This window comes from Passer montanus, unplaced genomic scaffold, assembly GCF_014805655.1.
Source record: "Passer montanus isolate IOZ18808 unplaced genomic scaffold, ASM1480565v1 scaffold21, whole genome shotgun sequence".
Taxonomy (NCBI): Eukaryota; Metazoa; Chordata; class Aves; order Passeriformes; family Passeridae; genus Passer; species Passer montanus.
The window spans coordinates 2,020,643-2,039,218 of record NW_024366703.1 but is presented as its reverse complement, the minus strand read 5'-3'; the positions used below and the strand labels follow the sequence as shown (position 1 = coordinate 2,039,218).

General features: G+C 39.8%; 1 protein-coding gene across 1 annotated transcript in view; it reads right to left on the bottom strand.

The window, feature by feature from the left end:
- WDFY4 (WDFY family member 4) overlaps nucleotides 1-18,576 on the bottom strand; it is a 132,330-nt gene that overhangs the window by 6,825 nt on the left and 106,929 nt on the right. Inside the window, exons 56-62 of the mRNA XM_039709353.1 lie at nucleotides 14,279-14,432; nucleotides 12,558-12,649; nucleotides 7,831-8,043; nucleotides 7,163-7,310; nucleotides 6,562-6,719; nucleotides 4,821-4,979; nucleotides 754-933 (exon numbers count right to left, since the gene is read on the bottom strand). Coding sequence (XP_039565287.1) covers nucleotides 754-933; nucleotides 4,821-4,979; nucleotides 6,562-6,719; nucleotides 7,163-7,310; nucleotides 7,831-8,043; nucleotides 12,558-12,649; nucleotides 14,279-14,432 — 1,104 coding nt within the window. The remainder of the gene's footprint in view (nucleotides 1-753; nucleotides 934-4,820; nucleotides 4,980-6,561; nucleotides 6,720-7,162; nucleotides 7,311-7,830; nucleotides 8,044-12,557; nucleotides 12,650-14,278; nucleotides 14,433-18,576) is intronic.

Genomic DNA, 18,576 nt, shown 5'->3' with positions numbered 1-18,576 from the left:
TCAACCTTGAATTGTCTGAGCAGCTGAAACCCCGTTCTACTATATTAGCAGAGAGAAAAAAAAACAAAAAACAAAACAAAACAAACAAACAAAAAAAACCAAACAAATATCAAAGCAACATTTTTGGGAGGTAAAAGGTTGGGAGAAAAAAATCTTACCCAGCGTGTTTACAGTAAAATCCAACATATAATATTTTTCTATCAACATGCATGCAATTCTAGCCAGGTACAGAATTCAACAGATTTATACCCACTGCTACCAGGAGCTCCCTGCACCTGGGAGTAGAAAGGAAAGGAAAAAGCCAACATATCACTGCAAATGTGTAAGGCAGTTGTCACCTGAGCTGGCAAACTGCAGTCTAACATGTCTTAGCTGCATGAATGTGCAGCTCAGATGTGGTTCTGCTGCATGAATGTCCGCAGAAATTAATGAAATAACAAGGGCAACAAGGTTATGGGTGAGCCAAATCCAGGAGGTACTAGGGTAATGCTTCATGCTCGTAAAGTAAAAGTTGTTTAATCCTGCTATCTATCTATCCACAGATGCTTCTTAGCTACTTAGCTACTCAGTCTAAGATGTTGCTTTTAGTGCTCGCCTCTCATCATTAAGAACACTATTAGCAATCTCAGTAGAAAGAAAAAAAATCAATGTATCAGACTCTCAGGATGTTTTTATGTTGGGAAAAGCACCCATTACGTTATCATGAAATGCTCATGGATGCATCAGAAGAAAGATGATAAATGAAGATCTTACTGTTGAATTGTTGATGGCAACAGAACGGAGGCTTTCCTCGTGGGCAGGAAGCTGCTTTATGAACTTCAGCTGGTTCAGGTCCCAGATGATGCAGGTTCTGTCATCGGAGCCACTCACAAAGATGCTGTAGGTTACACATGCAGCAAGGCAGGTCACTGCCTGAGTGTGTCCATACAGAGCCTGGTGGGGAAAAATCAACCAACAGACCAGAGCAGATGGAGGGTAATTTACTGGGGAACCACGGTCCTGCCACATTTGCTTAGTAAGAACAAGCAACCTAGTCATTCTTGGGAGAACTGAAGAGGGAATGAGGGGGAAATACCAAAGGATATTACACAGAAGCATCCTTGTCCTCAACTCATAGTTGAAGAAAGCTGAGGGTCCAAGAGGTTATGACTTGCCCAAATTACACAGTGATTCAGGTCCCTTGGCCTACTCCTCAGACTCCAAGACAGTGCTTTGTGCTCAGCAAGAAAAAAGTAATTTTTCACTTCAGTCCATGCAATTTTAGCTAAAATTTACAGTTGGAAAATTTTCAATATTTAAAAAACTTTTTGAAATACAATTTATCAAGATGCAATTCAGTAATCTTCTGAGTCTTATTTTCTGTGTATCTGAACAAGTCTAATTTGAAATACAATTTATCAAGATGCAATTCAGTAATCTTCTGAGTCTTATCTTTCTGTGTATCTGAACAAGTATTAACACATGTCTAATATTGTTTAAGAGGAGAAACAGCATTTATGGAGAATTCTTGCTTTAAATCCATGTAGGAATTCCTTTCATTTTCATCTTCACACAACATTCTTTTTGTTGTTGTTGTTTTATAGGTTCAGAGACATAAGGAGTGCTCAGTTAAACTTAGCTTTATTTAAACAGTTTTTTTTTTAAAAAGAAACATGTTTTAGGCGATTTAACAGCACAGATAGAAGGCATGGATTAAAGTATGCTGCTAAAAGTTGTTTTATTCAGTGTTCTCAAGTGACAGCAGTGTAGACTTCTGCTATGTAACCACAGTAAATGACAGCAAAACCTGTAGGGCAACAGAGAAAAAGTCCTTCACAGCCTTCCTAAAAAGCCTTTCAGGGCTTGTTTTTTTGCTGCCTTACTGTGAAAAATCAGACCCACCAGTTTTATTTTTTGGTTTTCAAAGGAAATGCATATTGCTTGCTGGCTTTTTTTTATGACATTATTAGTACATTTCTAGATTCTATCTCAGTTCAGCTCTGGACACACCTCGCACTCTTTCCCAGCACGTGAGTATGAGACTGAACTCTTGCTCGCTAATACATGCTCCCACTTGCCAAGGTCACCAGGACAACAACAATCAAACTTTAATCCACTGTGAAGAAGCTGAGTTGCAGCAGGCTCTGTATTACTGAAGGTGACCCACAACTGTGAGGGATGACTTTCAGCTTGAGACTTATTCCGTTCACAAGAACCGTCAGCTATAAATACTGGCACAAAATTAAGTCTCTAACTGTGTTTTTTTGAGGTCAGAAATACTCTCACCTAAACATGGAAAAGAAGGCTCAGTGATAGCTTTGGACTGGCTGTAGAACATGTTTTTACAAAGGACTGGGCATAATCAAGTACCTACACTTGAGAACTGTACAAGACTGCTGCAAAAAGGGCTGGGACAAGACTGGTTCAAGGGCTCAAAATTCCCTCTCTCCAAAGCATAAAAGAAAACATATTCTGTGTGAAAGCATCCAAACTGCTAAATCAAGCTAAGCTAAGCTCCTGCAGAAGTTTCACTAAAACATTTTTTCTCTTTTATTTTAATCCATGAAGATCCTACTTGGCAGTGAAACACTTTAAATACAAGCTGAGTGTGGAAGAGATGGATAGACCTGCACACAATTACAATATCATCTTCAACCCAGCAATCTCAATGCACATTCATGAAAAAAGTCTCATGCATTTGACTCCCTACATCTTTTCATTATCATTCTGCAAAGATTGACAGGTTTTTCCTTACTGGGAAATATCCTGCAGCATATTTGCATAAAGATCTCAAGGCCTCTCTCCAAGGTATTTTAACAAATATCAAAAGACAAAAAAGAAAGCCAGCTTCACTGCAAGGATGTTCAGTCCATGAAAGCTTAAACCAAGTTTGACCATTCAACTTAACTAGCTGACAAGGACACAGACACATTACAGATATGCTCCACACCTTCCTGAGAGGTCTGTGAGGCAGAGAGCACACCTTGCTCAAGTGTTTTGTTTGGCCCAGAAATTATGGCAACTGGATCGCACAGATCCCTGCGCTAGTAAATTGCAAGGATCAATACTGAGGCAATTATGCTCAATCTTTAGTGTTCCACAAAACTGTGGAAGCAGATCCCACTAGAGAGGCAAAAGCTACTTTTTTTGCAGAAATATAGTTTCTGTACTTTACTACATTCCAAACCAGAATGTGTCAGTCCCATGGGACAGCTGGTAAGTGAATAGCATCCACTTTATAGCACATAAGCTGTTCTTAAGCAAAGCTCACTCTCTCAGGAATTTTTTTTGTTCAGCAGAAAAAGCAGCCGCCATGAAACAGTGAATTACAGGAAAGTAGAAAGTAATTCACTGGAAGACATTTAGAACCATAGTTCAAGTTTACATCCAGTCCAGACAGTCATAAAAAGGAAAAAAAAAACTCTGCTGGCAAAATAAAGAAAAAATACAAAATTTGTCATTGCATGATCTCATACCACTTTGTGGATTTTGGATAATACCAAATTAATCACAGTGGAACACATCAGCAAAGCTGATTTTAGATTGTTAAAGAGAAAGACATTATAATCCAGATAAAAGACAGCCTTCTTTGGTTGCCTGAAACTCAGACTGATGCCCTAGCTGGTATTGTTTAGATGCTGATGAAAATTATTGCTTATTCTTTTCTCTACTGCTATTTCTTATATTTCTATGTTCATGTCCTCCTTTGGAATAATAACTAGCTGGATTAAAAGGTCATTAGATCTTGTCTCGTATTTCTTTCTACAGAATTAAACATCATAAACCTCAAAAGAGAGGCTGCTCTAAAACAGTTTCCCCCACAATTGTGTAATTTCAACACAAATTCCAACAGGAATTTCTGATAAAAGAAGATCTAAATACTTCTTTGGCATTCCAGCAGACAATGAAGTTTTCACTTCATTTAACGACACGTAAAATATGTTTTGGCTTAATGTAGGAAGAACACTGAAATATTATCTGAATACCCCTCCAGAACAAACAAACAGAAGAAGCTTCTAACACTTGGGAACCTTGGTGATCAATGTCTTTGTCTGCCTAAAAACAGCAGAGTTTTTAAATCAAGAGTATCTTAATTTCTTTAGGGAAGAAAGGCCCCATGCTACCTTCCAGATATCATAGCAGTGTATTCCAGTTTTACTTGTAAAGCTGCGAACTCACCATAGCTGAACCACACAAATCTTACATAAGAATTCAATTTTGTAAATGAAATAGCATGTCTACATGTTGGTGACTATAGATGAACTCTAAATCAACAAGGTGGATTAGACCACTTCAAGGTTTTCAATTATGAGGACAAAAACTATAGCATTCTTATTGGATGCATCCCTCCCTCACAGAGTGACAAATAAACCTTTTATGTTCTGAATTCAGGCTGAGAAAAAAGAATCAACAGCTTTGCCTGGCTGAGCCTTCATCTCCACCAGTTAAGTTTGTGGGATGTTTTAGAGATCCTGTCCATTGCTGTAGCAGCTCAGAACAAATTATAAGCATCTCCAGGTGATATTTGTTTTTAAAAATAACCCGAGGGCTGCACTTCAAGAGAGGAAAATACACCTTATCTTCATTATTTCTTTTACGATTATGAACTTTGAAAATGCTACTAAAGGGAAAAAATCCACCAAGTGGCACTCATAGCTATGAGCTGTTGGTATAAGGCATATTATCAGCTCCTGCCTCCTGTCACATGATACTGTTTATTATTGTTTTTTTCCTGTCTTCTTATTCAACAAAGGTGCTTCTTCTGACAATCATCTGAGAGATAAAAACCTTATCTACTGGGTTTCATCAAGTTTCTTTAGCAGAAAAGCCACAGTACTTACCTGTCTCAGGTTTAGACATTTCACTTTGTCCTTGACCAGGGAGAATTCCCAGACACACACAACTGAGCTTGTTCCAGATGTGATGATGGTAGTTGCTGAAGGACACACTGCACAGAGGCACTTTCCCCAATCTGCCATGCACTCAAATGTAGTCACATTCTGTACAAGAACGCATCTTTAAGTCAAATTCTCATTGGGTGATACTATGTATTTATTATTACCAAATGACAGATTCAATTTTCAAAACGGACCTTCCATATTTTAAATCTAAGGAAGAAAAGCTCATCATAACCAGTCTCTGTGTGAGCACAGCTGTGAACAGATGGACCTGCACAGGCTGTGGCTGCATGCAGCTGTGCCATCTTCCAGGGACCAAACAGGAATGCTGAACAAAGCTCAGGATCTCATGTCTTAGGAGATCTGGGTCCTGACTCCTTTTGTGCCACACTTCCTACACAACTTCAGGAAAGCTCATTTTGCCAACAATATTGTAACAGAAGGTAAACATTCCAGTAGATTAAAAAGAAGTCTCAGGCTGTGATGGCCACTGCCAACAAAGTTACTGCCAGGCCCTCAAACCCTGCCTTATTTGGATTGAAAAGCCAGAAGACAAAACACTAAATTCCATTCTGTGCTCTGTTAGCAGCACCCAAATCAGTCTAAAGCAGTGTCAGATCTATTACACACTGCTACAATCACTGCACAAGCATCCTCCTGCACATTCTGCATTCTCGCCTACACAACTGGGACAACATTCAGGTGCCAATGATTCTGGTGGAGTTGGACGGCACAGCTACAAACCCCCTGCCACAGACAGAACAAACCTTTACCTGCTTACAACAAGGACTAAGGTTTCTTATAAGCTCATGTCCACTGGCACTGCTAACCCAGAGAAAACTCAAGTTGAACTCCCAAGTATTACTCACAATGTCTGTGTAATCACCTCACTATGCTCAGAATTACCCTGAGTTTTGAAGTGACAAACTGAATAATTGATGCCTGCAGCAACACTATGAACTGCTAAGCACTGATTTTATTGGACAGGGTGCAGAAATTAAAATATATCTCATGGCTTTTTCATTTCCATTGACTTTGGTTATGTCTGTGAAAACAAAACGAATGCCACTTGCACAAATATCCAAGTCAGTATCCTGCTGAATTACATCCTATGCTATTCTGGTAACTAAGCTAACTCAGAATTCTTTGCATAGCATTGTCCCAAATACATCCAAAAATCAGTGTATTTACGGCAGAGGAAGAAACTAGATCTGTCAAGTGTCCTAACAAGCCATGTGATGATATAGACCATTTATTTTTAACAGCAAAGAATTAAGAGTATTAACTTCATTATTTTGAATGAATGCACTGGGCTATGCTGGAGCCAGAGGGGAATTGACAGATGGTTCTGTCTTAATTCCAGCAGAAATTTCTGCACAATGAAATTTCTAATCAGTGACCAGGAGACCTTGTGTTGTCCTTATGACCTATGGACAACACAATCACTGGATGGAAAACTTGAGATAATTTAGAGGTGAATGCCATGTTTTTAAGCAGTTTAAAATCATTTTACACTATCTTGGACATCCAGCTTGAGATTCCCCAAGAAGGTTGACTGTGAGAAAGTCCTGTACAGCATCCCCTGAAATCAGCTCCCCAACAGCCTCTGAAATGGGTGCCCAAACCAGTCAAAGATCACAACATAAAACTAATTTCTTGAATTCTTAGAGTTTTTCTTATTTACCTTCTCAGATCCATAGGTGCCAAAGCAGCAGGTGAAGTCCTCAAATCCCCAGCAGAATGTTTTACTCCAAAGAGGAGGAATCAAAACCTTATTTTTTTCGACAGCCAGAATGCCTTTCTCTGTATGAACAATGTGCCCAATAGCTCCCTTGGGATAGTCTGGCAAAACAGAGAAAATATTTAATTCTGTGGTGTTTAGAGCAGTTATGTTAACTTTTCTCCTTGCACAGCTTGTGTGGTGAGGCTGGCAAGTCTCACATATGGGCTCAGTGCTGTGGCCAGGCCCTCAGACAGAAATCCACTCTGAAACTGAGATTCCACACACAGTAGTGGAAACACTCCTCTCCAGTGGACAGCAAAAATGCATGTGGAGAGGATGACTTAAAAAAAAATTGTTCCAAACTCTACAATAGAAGTTTGAAGTTTTCAGTACCCATTCCTAATACAAGGATACAAAAATCACAATTGGCAGGAGGGATCTTGATTGAACCAACCCATACAAAGCTGTGAGACTAATTTTGTGATCTTGAAAATCCAGATTCATGCTATCCAAAAATTGTGTACTTGTTAGCTCAGAAAATGGAACACAGTCCCTGCAGCACCTTTTATAGTAACTGGTGAGAGCTTCAGGTTTTGCAGACTGCTCACAAAAGGAGGAAGAATTCCACTTGAGTGAAGGAACAGCCCAGTCTCTCTCCCTGCTGAACTTTTCCCTTGAGCATTCCTAGATGGATGTGGTTTTGTGAAGAGCTAGAACAAAGGAATATAATTGAAAAATAAATCTCTATTTGCAAGACCATGCAGGAGAAACACCCGCTTAAGTCCTTAATCACAGACTCCAGGACCACCAAACCTCTTAAATAAAATAAAATCTTACACATACTACATTTTCATCAGACTACATCCCTCCCTCCCTCAGAGGGACAGAAAGCTAATCCCAACAATTCTGGACAAGAAAGAAAACACAGGTGAGACTTTGAGCTGGATTTAATTGACTATACCCATTCCCAGACTAGTGACTACTTGTGTGAATGTACTGAAGGAGCAGAGCCCAGAGGTGATGCTGCAGCTGTACGGGACACAACAAGAGCAGCATGGCTAGAAAGTGGGGGTGCATACTGATGTAGTGCACAGTCTGGAAAAGCCTACAGCTCATCTTTCATCAGATTTACATCAGATGGTGTTTCTGATTTAAGTTACTGTTACTGGTTTGCGGTAAAAATACTGTAAGATCAAGATTATGTTCTCTACTCTCATGATAAAGTGGTACCTGCTTTGGTATCTGTCCAAAGTTGCTGATAAATCCCAGGATAGTGCCCTTAATCAGAGGATCTTTAATGTTGTTGAGGTCTATCTTGTCTCCATAGAAGTAAGGGTGGTAGGTGTTAACTGCCTCCACTGCAGCTGAGCCATGCTGCTTGTGGCCAAAGATAAGGTCTATCCAGCGATGAAGGTGGGCACTGACATAGTCACTTTCCAGTGCCTGGAACCAAAACAAAATGACTTAATTTGCCAGACTGTGTCCATTACAAATGTATTGCTGCTTCCCAATCCTTGATGGAGACAAATTCTCTGCAAGTCATCACACTTTCAGTTTCTCCAGTATCACCATTCTCAGTACAATTTCATAAAACACTAAGAGACTAAACTAGACCCCCACAGGAAACAGAAGGACAGGGTGCCACATGTTTGACTTAACAGACACCAGCACCAATATCCTCAGAGGCAACACAGGTAGGTTCCACAAAGCAAAATTAAAGCATTCCACAGATCTTGGCACCCACAGTGATTGGCATATGGATTAACAGGACCAGAATAAACAATTACTACTGAAGAAGAATGGAAGAGATGCTACAAGGTAATATATCCACGTAAATGTGAGCTCCATAAAGAGCTCAATGCAATCACAGAGGAAAACTTGATCTTGGAAGACCCAGACAGCAAGTTCATAAGCAGGGGACACAAGTTCAAGCTGAACCTGTGCCCAGCACCAGTTTAGCCAGTCTTTCCTGTGAGGCTTCACTAAATACTACTGCTGCTGCCATCACCTGCCTCACCAAACTTTTGTGCTTTCCCAGACAGCCTTGCCCAATGATTCAAGCAGCACTGTCAAGCATTATTAAAAGCACTTTTCTATCTCCGAATCATTTGACTGAGTAATCCCTGATGTTCAGTGAAAGGTCTTCCAAGCAGACCAGCCCACCCAAAGCACAGCAGAAATAAACAAACTAATGGGATCCAGAACAATGGCTCATTTCACAGAGCAGGCAGTTGCCCAGTGCAGCTGGTGTAAATGACCGTGCCCACAGCTATAACGATCACAGGGCAGCTCACAGCACAGCCACAGTGTACAATCTGTCCCTGGACAGACTCAGAACTCATTAATAAAAGCAGTTAGTCCATGAATTACAAACTGTAAATTTTGACTGGCATTCCTGCCAAAGCAAAACAAAGCAACTAACAAAGCTGTAACTGTGCAGCCTCTCAGAATTTCACTGAGCACTATGTCAAGCCCAGCCAAGGAGGGAGAACTTGTGGTTTAGGGAGGAAGCAAATACATTTATTTAGTGGACTAGATTCCTAACTTATTAAGCATGAAAAAGGAAGCTGTTCAGAGTTTTATGTCAAGAATAATTATTTGCTCTCATATTGTTGAAAGCAATTGTCAAACCTCAGAACAGTGTCAACGTCAATCTGTTTTATGCACCAAACTCATTGTGAAGCCTCCTAAAAATGACCACAATACCAGTAATTAGTACCCTCCAGCCTTGTGGATATCATCAGAGGAGACAGAAACCTTCATGTTTCAGAATTCAAGATCTCTGACTCTTCACTTCAGGGTTAGACAGTCTCCCAGACAGGTTAATTAAGATTTCTTGCAGTCCCCTGTGTAGTACCTACTATCAACTATGGTTGAAGAGACAATATAGACAATATTGCAGTGACTGTACAGGAAATCTTATCAGGAGGACTGGCAAATTATTAACACAATTCTATAAACATGATCTTTCATTTGCTAAGCTGTTCCTATTTGAGATTTAAATTAATTTATCAGCTGTGCCAATGTTATTAAATAGTACAGCCCCATGGAAGCAGTTCTGTAGACAAATGGAAAAGAACACCCAGTATCCACATTAAATGCACTCTGGGGGCTTTTCTTCCAACTAAATCCAGATTGCTCCTGCTGGCTGAATGCTACCAACATCTGGAGCACACAACTGGAGTGCAGCTTTTCTTTCATTTCATCCAAAACAAATCTAGTTCACACAATCTGAGATCATTCTGCAGTGACACCAAATCCATACTATGCAGTGATGACTGTAGTTTGATTTGCAAAGTGCACCATTACTCTAAAGCACAAGGCAAAAGCAGATTTTTCCATTTCATCCAAGTGCCTTTGGCGTGTTCACCATTAGACAAGCAGTAAGGAGCTCAGTAGCTTACACTCCAAACAACCACAATAGAATAGATGTCTCCCTGTGTTTTTATTTTAAAAGCATCAGTGTAAAATTGCAGCATCTTTCAGTCATACATGGCTTTGTTCTGAAGCACAGCTGGTAGGGAAGGACAGTGTTGCCTTTACCTTCTTTGGGGAACTGGAAAACAGAGACTGAGCACCTTGGAAAGACCACAAGACAGAGCAGCAAAAGGAACCAGACAGCCCCACAACCTCCACGCCTTACATGGAGCCAATGAGGAATATGAGGGTGCTGTTGCATATTTGACCTCAATGGCCAAAACCAATTTGCAATAGTTAGGAGATGGGGCATTCATTGGATTCAATTCTTCATTTTAGCAAACACTGTACTTCCAGCAGCATGTCTACTGTGCACACAAAACTTAGATGAGGATCTCCTTCCTCCTAGTAACTGTGGTTATGGGCACTGACAAAAGCTCAGACCTCTCTTCCATTCCACCAGCTTTCGGTGTGAACAGAGCTCTGAACCTCTAAGTCATTCTCTACACAGCTTCAGAGATGTCTGTCTCAGTAATACCTATTACTGTGTATGTACAGGAAATGACACATTCTGAACATGGCTTTTAATCTCCATTTCAGTTCTTTAGCAAAAAAACCCCCAAACCTTGGGAGATAACTGCATTTTCAAAATTATTTAAGATAAAATTTTTAGTAGGTAACCCATAACAAGAGTTATCCATTTCAAAATAGGTAAAGCAAGATAGAAATTTAACTTTAAATATTTTTTAGCATTATTCTTCTGACACAGATTCTAAGTGAAGAGTTCAGGTCATAAATTCAAAATAGAAACTAAAGAGAGCCTCTTAATCTCTTAAATGAAAAGATGAAATATCTCACTGTATAATCAACAGTCACACTATATAAGCAACAGTCATAAAAAAAACCCCAAACAAACAAAAAAAAACACCAAAATCCAGAAGCAGGGTTACTGCACAAAAAAATGTAAGCAAGTGCAGGCTCAGATCATATCCCTGTTCACCAACTGGAGTAACCTGAGCATGTGTGAATGAAACCAGAGTTGAACTGACTCTCTCATACTCAGTCATTCACAAGCCAAAGAGTTTGTGGCACCAGGAACCTTCCAGTACCTAAAGGAAGGCCTATAGAAAGCCAGAGAGGAACTTTTCACAAGGGAATGTAGTGACAGGAAAAAGGGGAATGGCTTAAAACAGAGAGGGTAGATTTACATTAGATATTAGGAAGGGATTGCCCACTGTGAGAGTGGGCTTAGAATTTAGAACAGGTTGCCCAGAGAAAGTTGGGGATGCCTCATTCCTGAAAATATTCAAGGTCAGGTTGGATGGGGCTTTGAGCAACCTCATCTAGTGAAAGGTGTCCTTGCCCACTGCAGAGGTGTTGGAACTAAGAGATCTTTAAGGTCCTTTCCAACCCAAACCATTTTATGATTCTATGAATGTAATGGTAACTTAGGTGGAGCATTGTTGCTGCTACTAATGAAGATAAGTGAGGTATTTACAAAATATGAGTATGACCCTGGTTTTGTTGAAAAGAAGTAGTAGTTAGGGTAGTAAGGAGGTCAGAGGATTTAAACTAGCACTTGGAGAGGTCAGCTGAAGAGAGGCTTATTTGGAGATACCAAAATAGAAAAGATGGTTGTATGCACAGGTTTGGACATAATAACCTACAAAGTGATTATCGAGAGGGAAAGTTGAAATCCCAAGGGCAGGACCTACAGAGCAGAGGTGAGAAAAACCCATGAGGCAAAAACTGAAGCAACGTGACAAACCAGGATAATGTAATGCCTTGAAAATCATGGACTGTTTGTTTAGCCCCACCAATGGAAACAAATTCATCCCAGCTGTACACAGCAACAGTCTGTGTGCACTCACACGTGCAGCTCACCCTTAGAAATCTGATGGGGTAATGCAGGAGCACTAGAGAGACTTGCACCAAGATATTATGCTGCAAAGTCTGAGTTCAATGCAACAATCTTCGTACAGAATTGCACTTGCATTCACTTTTATGTAGCAGATGACACCACATGGAAGACTTTCTAACTATTAATAGATAGCACTAATTGCAGTAAGTCTCAGGACCTTAGAGCTATTTGCTTTCAGATTGCCAAGGCTGACTCCATTAAGGGCAGAGAATTACATTAGGTTTCCCCGATCCCAACCCCCAAAAATAAAAAAGAACCTTTAGTTCTGGCATGACTCAGAGATGGAAATAAATAATTTAAATAAGCACACAGTTTGTTAGCAACATGGAACTGTATGCATATAAATTCCTGTGCATTATATTATGTTCTCTTACACTTGTGGGCTGAGATATGTTCATGCCCAAACGTACATGTAATCCACATCTGGTCTGGAAAGTTTGCCTTGATTGAAGGTAAATTGTTAGGTAAAGAAACGGACATGCAAAGTTCAGAACCAACACAAACTTCACAAAGGCAGGATGCATTCGGATCCAACATTTTCATTTGACTTTGGTCTTCAGAGCTTCATTTTCAGTGGGACCCAGACAGCATTTTGTCACAAATCTTTATATTCACTGACCTGTCTGTGCAGAAAAATGAATTTATGGGGGTCCCCATCTGCCCAAGGAGGAAGCTGCACGTCTCCCAGCACTGTTCCATCCTGCATGCAGCCTGCAAGAATTACAAAGGGAGAATCCAAAATAAGAATCAGACACATTGAAAATAGGAACAACTTTACTAAAATACTGAAGTGAAAGGAAATTGAGGTGATTTTCCCACATGCAGTTTCAGATTAGTGAAATTTAAATTTCACTAATTTAAACTTGAAAAACATCAAATTTAGTGCCATAGAAGACTGAAGAACTGGTGTTCCGGGATTTCTGATCCAGTGATAAAGCAGTGAGAAGATATTCTAGTAATTGTCACTAACACAGTAAAAATATGCATGTCTTCAGCACAAGCCTTTTTAGTACAGAATGCAAACACAGACAAGACAAATGTGTTTGCACAACTTTCTTTTTATACATAATCCTGCAGGCCTTACTGCCAAATATTCCGACCAAAGCAGCCACCGAGAGGGATTTTGTTCTCAAGTCCTTTGCAACCTGATTCCTTTCAGAAGGTGAGCATATGTTCTTAATTCAGAGCACAGTGTTGTGCAACTGGATGAATTCAAATCTAAATTGAGGTTCAGCTCTGGGACCACAAGTTTCCATACAGTTTAGCAGACCTCAACAGATTCAGGTCCTTTGCTTTGCCTATTTTAAAATCTTCCTGTATATTTGCTCTCTACTGGCAAGATTCTGGTGCCCTTTGGGTCCCCACACTCCATTCTTGTATCTTGATTTCAGCCAGGCTTTGTTTCTTGGCCTCCTCTCAGGAGGAAACAACCCTAATTCTTTCTTATCTTTCAACAAACTTCTAACAGTTTTTTTTCCTTGTTCTTACACAGAAATATAAGCATTACTATCTTTAGCATGCCTCATCTCACTGATTCCTAAAATACAATTATAGCTAGATTTCAATGGGTTAAATTGCCTTTGCTGTCACAAATTCAGGATGATTCTTCAGGTATTTTTCCTCTGCCTTAATTGTTAACCAGCCAGTGTCTATTAAAGAAAGCAGCTTTGCATTGCAAATGGTGTGAAAGTTCTGAAAAGTGAAGTGAGCCAGGACTGCCATGCCTATTTCTGAATAGTGTTTTTTCTGGATTGTCTCTGAGCCTTCATTATGGATGCAGAAAGGCCTAGAGACAGTGTACATTCAGAGGGGATTGTGATGGTGCTTGAGGACAGGGAAAATGTATCAAGTTCATGTGAGCTGTGCAGAACATTTGAAGATGAGAATAAGGACATTAGGAAACTAATCACCTTGTGATTTCATGCAGGATAAAAAAAAAAACAAAACCAAAACCACCTTTCACCAACATCATTTAACAGCTGACACATCTTCAAGAGAAGAACACATTTTCAATAGTTACACAAATATGATAATACAGGCCAAACTTTCAAATGCAGTCAACTAGATTGGTTATAGAAAACTCCTCTTTTGTGTGACAAAACATGTAATTCTTTTGCACAGAAATTAATAGGAACTACTTGCTTCTTTTTCTGGGCTAGAAACTTGGTTCTTCTGACACAATCCAGTTTCAGAAGCTTGTATTCTTGCAGTGTTATTTGAATAAAAATTGATCTCCTGGTTAGAAAGATTCATCCACATAGTCCAGAGACCAACTCTCAACATATGATCTGGATCTTTGCTTTTGGTAGGAGGAACACTTATGTCCCTTCCAGAACTTACCAAGTTCAAAGTGATTTGCATTGGTCAGGAACTCTGGTAAGTAAAAGAATTCAGGGGTGAGCTCCCTGACGTCACTCATGTTGTCCCTTGATGCTGATTCCCACGTGCTCTTGACACTGTGAAACATCCTGTCTGCAACATCAAAACTCCCACCCTGTGAAATGGAGACAGACAAAAGGACTTCAGTGTGAGCATTCTGTTACATTAAAAGCATCTTAGCCAATTTGGCAATGCCCCTTATCAGATGATTGATAAGGGGATGTCTCAAGATCTGTCCCAGCTCCATACACTAGGAGCTCTCCTAGTCCTGATTTGTAGATATGTGTGTGTGGTGAGAGGCCATAAAGCTTGGAGTCTTAGTATTGATAAGGGGATGTCTCAAGATCTGTCCCAGCTCCATACACTAGGAGCTCTCTTAGTCCTGATTTGTAGATATAGTGTGTGTGTTGAGAGGCCATAAAGCTTGGAGTCTTAGCACAGCCTGCAATAACAGAGGCAAGCAGGAGCCATCATGAGCAGCTTGAGAATATCCCCATGCCTGTTTTTAATGCTTCTGAAAGCAATTAATTTATTTCATCCCAGAGTGGTTTGCAATGGACCACTTCAGTTGTGACCCAAACAGTTGTGAACAATCTCATATGCAATTCTCCTGTGAAAAAAATTCTTGGAGAAGGGGAGATTACCACTGAAGTAACATTAATTAGATCCAGGAAAACAGGAAAGACCCAGTGTGCAGAAACTGCTCATTCTGTATGGGAAGGAAGGACAGCATAAAGAGGAGAGAGAAAAAGAATTTCTGGGGCCTGAGCTGAACTGGTAAGCAATGAAGGAGATAAAAAACTACCTCACATCTTGAGAATATTCAAATAAGTTTAGATTAATGAGAGTCAAACGCTAGACAAAAGTGGCCTTAGTATACCAGGACATCATTCTAAACTAAGGCCTCAAGGAGAAATGAAAATAAAAGTCACTTACTGAATGAAGGATATATGCCTTCTAATAAAACCATTTTTCCTACAGAATTTCCTAATGGGATTTCAGATACTGTATGTATTCAGATACTGTAAAGGTTTACCTTTACATATGGAGCCCTACATGGAATATGGAAGAATTTAATGTAACATACAATTTCTATAATAATGGAAATAAACCAAATAAAAATCAGTTTTTGGAGACCATCTGAATAAGTTTGTCAGAAACACCAAACTGTTTGAGGGGAAAGCTGACTTTTTACCTGTATTAAAGTGACAGAATTGAATTGTTTCTCAATACCTAGTTCAGGTGCTGGCAGCAGTGCTCCCAGGCCAATATAGAGATTTCTCATTGGGGTTAATTAATTTGGATTATATGTTATGGGACATAACTCTGCAGCCCACTGCCACTCAAGAGAGATTGTCAGAGATGGAATGAGTACTTTATGTAGCTCTGCAGTACAGTGAACATGTGTGAATGATTGCTCATCCTCAGCCATTCAATCCTCAAAGCTGCTAGGCAAAAAGCATAAACCAGTGGGATTGTATAATGAAGACACTAAAACACACATGAGGTGCAAGAGTCAATCTGTTTAACATATGAGATGCAGTCAGGTTCTCTCTAAGGCTGACCTCTTGGGAAAACAAAACCTTCAGTTGATTTATTCTCTGCCTGTAGACTGTTGCATGTGCCAGATGAGGAGGATGCTGTACTTCTGCACAGTAACAACCAGCTGAAGTTTTGACTTGCAATCTCTTATACAGGCAAACAACATTTAAGCAGTGAGGATGGGATCCTGCTCCCACGGATCAGATGAACCCCAGCAGCAGTTCCCACATGGGTTTCTGATGCTAAGAACCACTGCCCCTTTGGCTCCCACTGAGTACTTGCACACTTAGTTTGCAACTCCTTTAGATCTGCTCTGCACAGTCTGGCAACTGCAAGTCAAGAAGTAATTTTTACCACATCTTTTTTTAGGGAGAAAATACTTTCGTGGATAAGTTATCAGAAGACAGTAGTCAATAAACCCCAAGTGCTGAAGCTTCATTTCTTGCCTGTCTTTTGAGATAGACTCACACCAAAACTTAACATAGATTCCAGATGGAAAGGTCCCACCCCTCTTTCCCCTAAGGTGAATTCTGGTCAGGCTTCTGGTCCAGCCTCATCTCTAAATGACAGCATAGTTCTGCTTTAGCTCCTCATCTTTCTTGCTTATACCAGTGACAATTGTGAAGCCTTCCCACACCCATTCAAGGGACAGAGTGAAAAAGTGGCTAATCACATGAGCAAGCCTATCTGGAGTTAATCTGATGCACAAGGTCATCTTGCTCTTGATCATTATTAGGCAGGGACCCTTGGAGTCAAATTCAAATTGAAATTAAAACAGAGTAGAAGGAGGACTATAAATAAATCAACAGCTAACAAGTATCTCATTGAAGCATATTAAAGGGCTTTGTATATTTAATCTGCACACAGTGTGCTGTGTCTGGTGGTGATTGATGCTTTTTCATCTTTTTTTGCAGCTTTTATGAGAGCTGGTGGTAATCTCCTGAGAAACAATATGATTTGTAATAAAAAGATTACCTGTATTAAATAAAAATAATATATACATAGGAAATGCTGTTAGCGCGACAAATCTGGTTAAAGATATTACCACCACGAAAAAATGTGATTTTTTCCCTGGCTGTCTAATTCATTTTAGGGAAAAGTAATATCTTTAAAACTTAAGCCTGTATTATTTATAAAGGAAGCAATAACTGATTTTCCCATTTCCTATATTAATAAATTTATTTGCATATATTTATATCAGAATTAATGAGTTTTCTCTCTCTATGAATGCAAAAACTGCACTGAAAGGGAAAAAGAGAATCAAGAATTGCTTTATGGTTTTAGATTGCAAGACAACGAACTCTTATGACTTTTCTACAGCTAGACACAGTAAGTCTGTTTTCTTTCCTTTCAGTAGAGGCCTTACTGCCATGAAAAATACTGGAAAAATATGCTTTTTAAAACTACAGTCCAGCAGTAAGCTGGACAAAGCAAGTAGGCAAAATGGTCTGTAGAGAGAAGTCAGAACTTCACAAATTTGTAACACTAAGCATCCATCACCTTGGTGGTACTCTAGACCCAAAGACCTCAGTGTTTCTAAGAGTTCCTTATAGAGGTGCAAAGACTTACAAGATGCCCAGAGATGCTAAGAAGTTGTTCCCTGCTGTCAGTGACTGCTCAAGGGTCAGTAACACCATGAAGAATAAAGACCCTGCTCTCTATAAGTACTTTTGAGAGGGAAATGCCAGGAAAAGTCAACCTGATTGGGGATTAAAGAGTTGAATTGATCAAAAGCAAATCTCAGTATTGAGGGCAGGTCCTAGAAAGCCTTTCCAATAAGGACACTAAACATGGAAACCTTACTGCTCTTTTGTGGTGCTGAGACCAATTCTTGAAAAGAAAAAGAATCCCAGGAGGTACCAACCAACACCTGTTTGATAAGCCAATTTTTCCTCTATTGCAGAACAATATGCACAGCACATACAAACTTTTCTCCAGAGTCAGATTCCAATACACTTTAAAAAAAAGTGAAATAAGGTTTCTCCTGTACAGTCCCACTACTGAAGGCAATACTTCCTCACTTCAATATTTCTGTGGTCAGGTGCAAATCAACTGTTTGACTTGAGAGACAAAATGTTATGCCAACATCAATTTTTCACAGACAGTGCACCCAAATTGTTGCATGTCATTGTCATGTATTCAGACAGATACATTGTCATGTATTCGCAGATATAAATGTAGCTTTTTCACTTTTTAAGATGCTGAGAAGCTTTCACAGCTCCCAAAGGCAGCAGCACCCTTTGAAGAGCTTAAGTGTGGGACTGATCTTTTTGCAACCTGACATTGACTTGATCATACAGCTCTCAGATCTGCTGTTTTCCTGAAAGCATCTCACAGTTAGCAATTCCTAAGCTACCACAGAACCAGTCACCTGGGGAACATGACAACACTGAGCTCAGCTGAACGTGCATCAACATAAAAGCAAAAGAATAAGAACAGAAGGAGTTCAACAGTTTCTTTTAGTGGGTCCACACCCAGAACATTTTTTGCATATTTCAGATCTCAGTAGCCTCTGAAGATAATTATGCTCACAAAACTGTTGGTTACCTGCTGCTCACACAAACACAGCCACAAAGCATTCACTCAGACTGTGAACTCATTATGCATGAAAAGTGTGCCAGGGAGATCCAACAGCCTTTGTTGTTTACAACAAGAAATAACTGCTCCACAGTCATTCATGACTGCAGCTAACATATGGCTCACAGAGTGTGATGGCA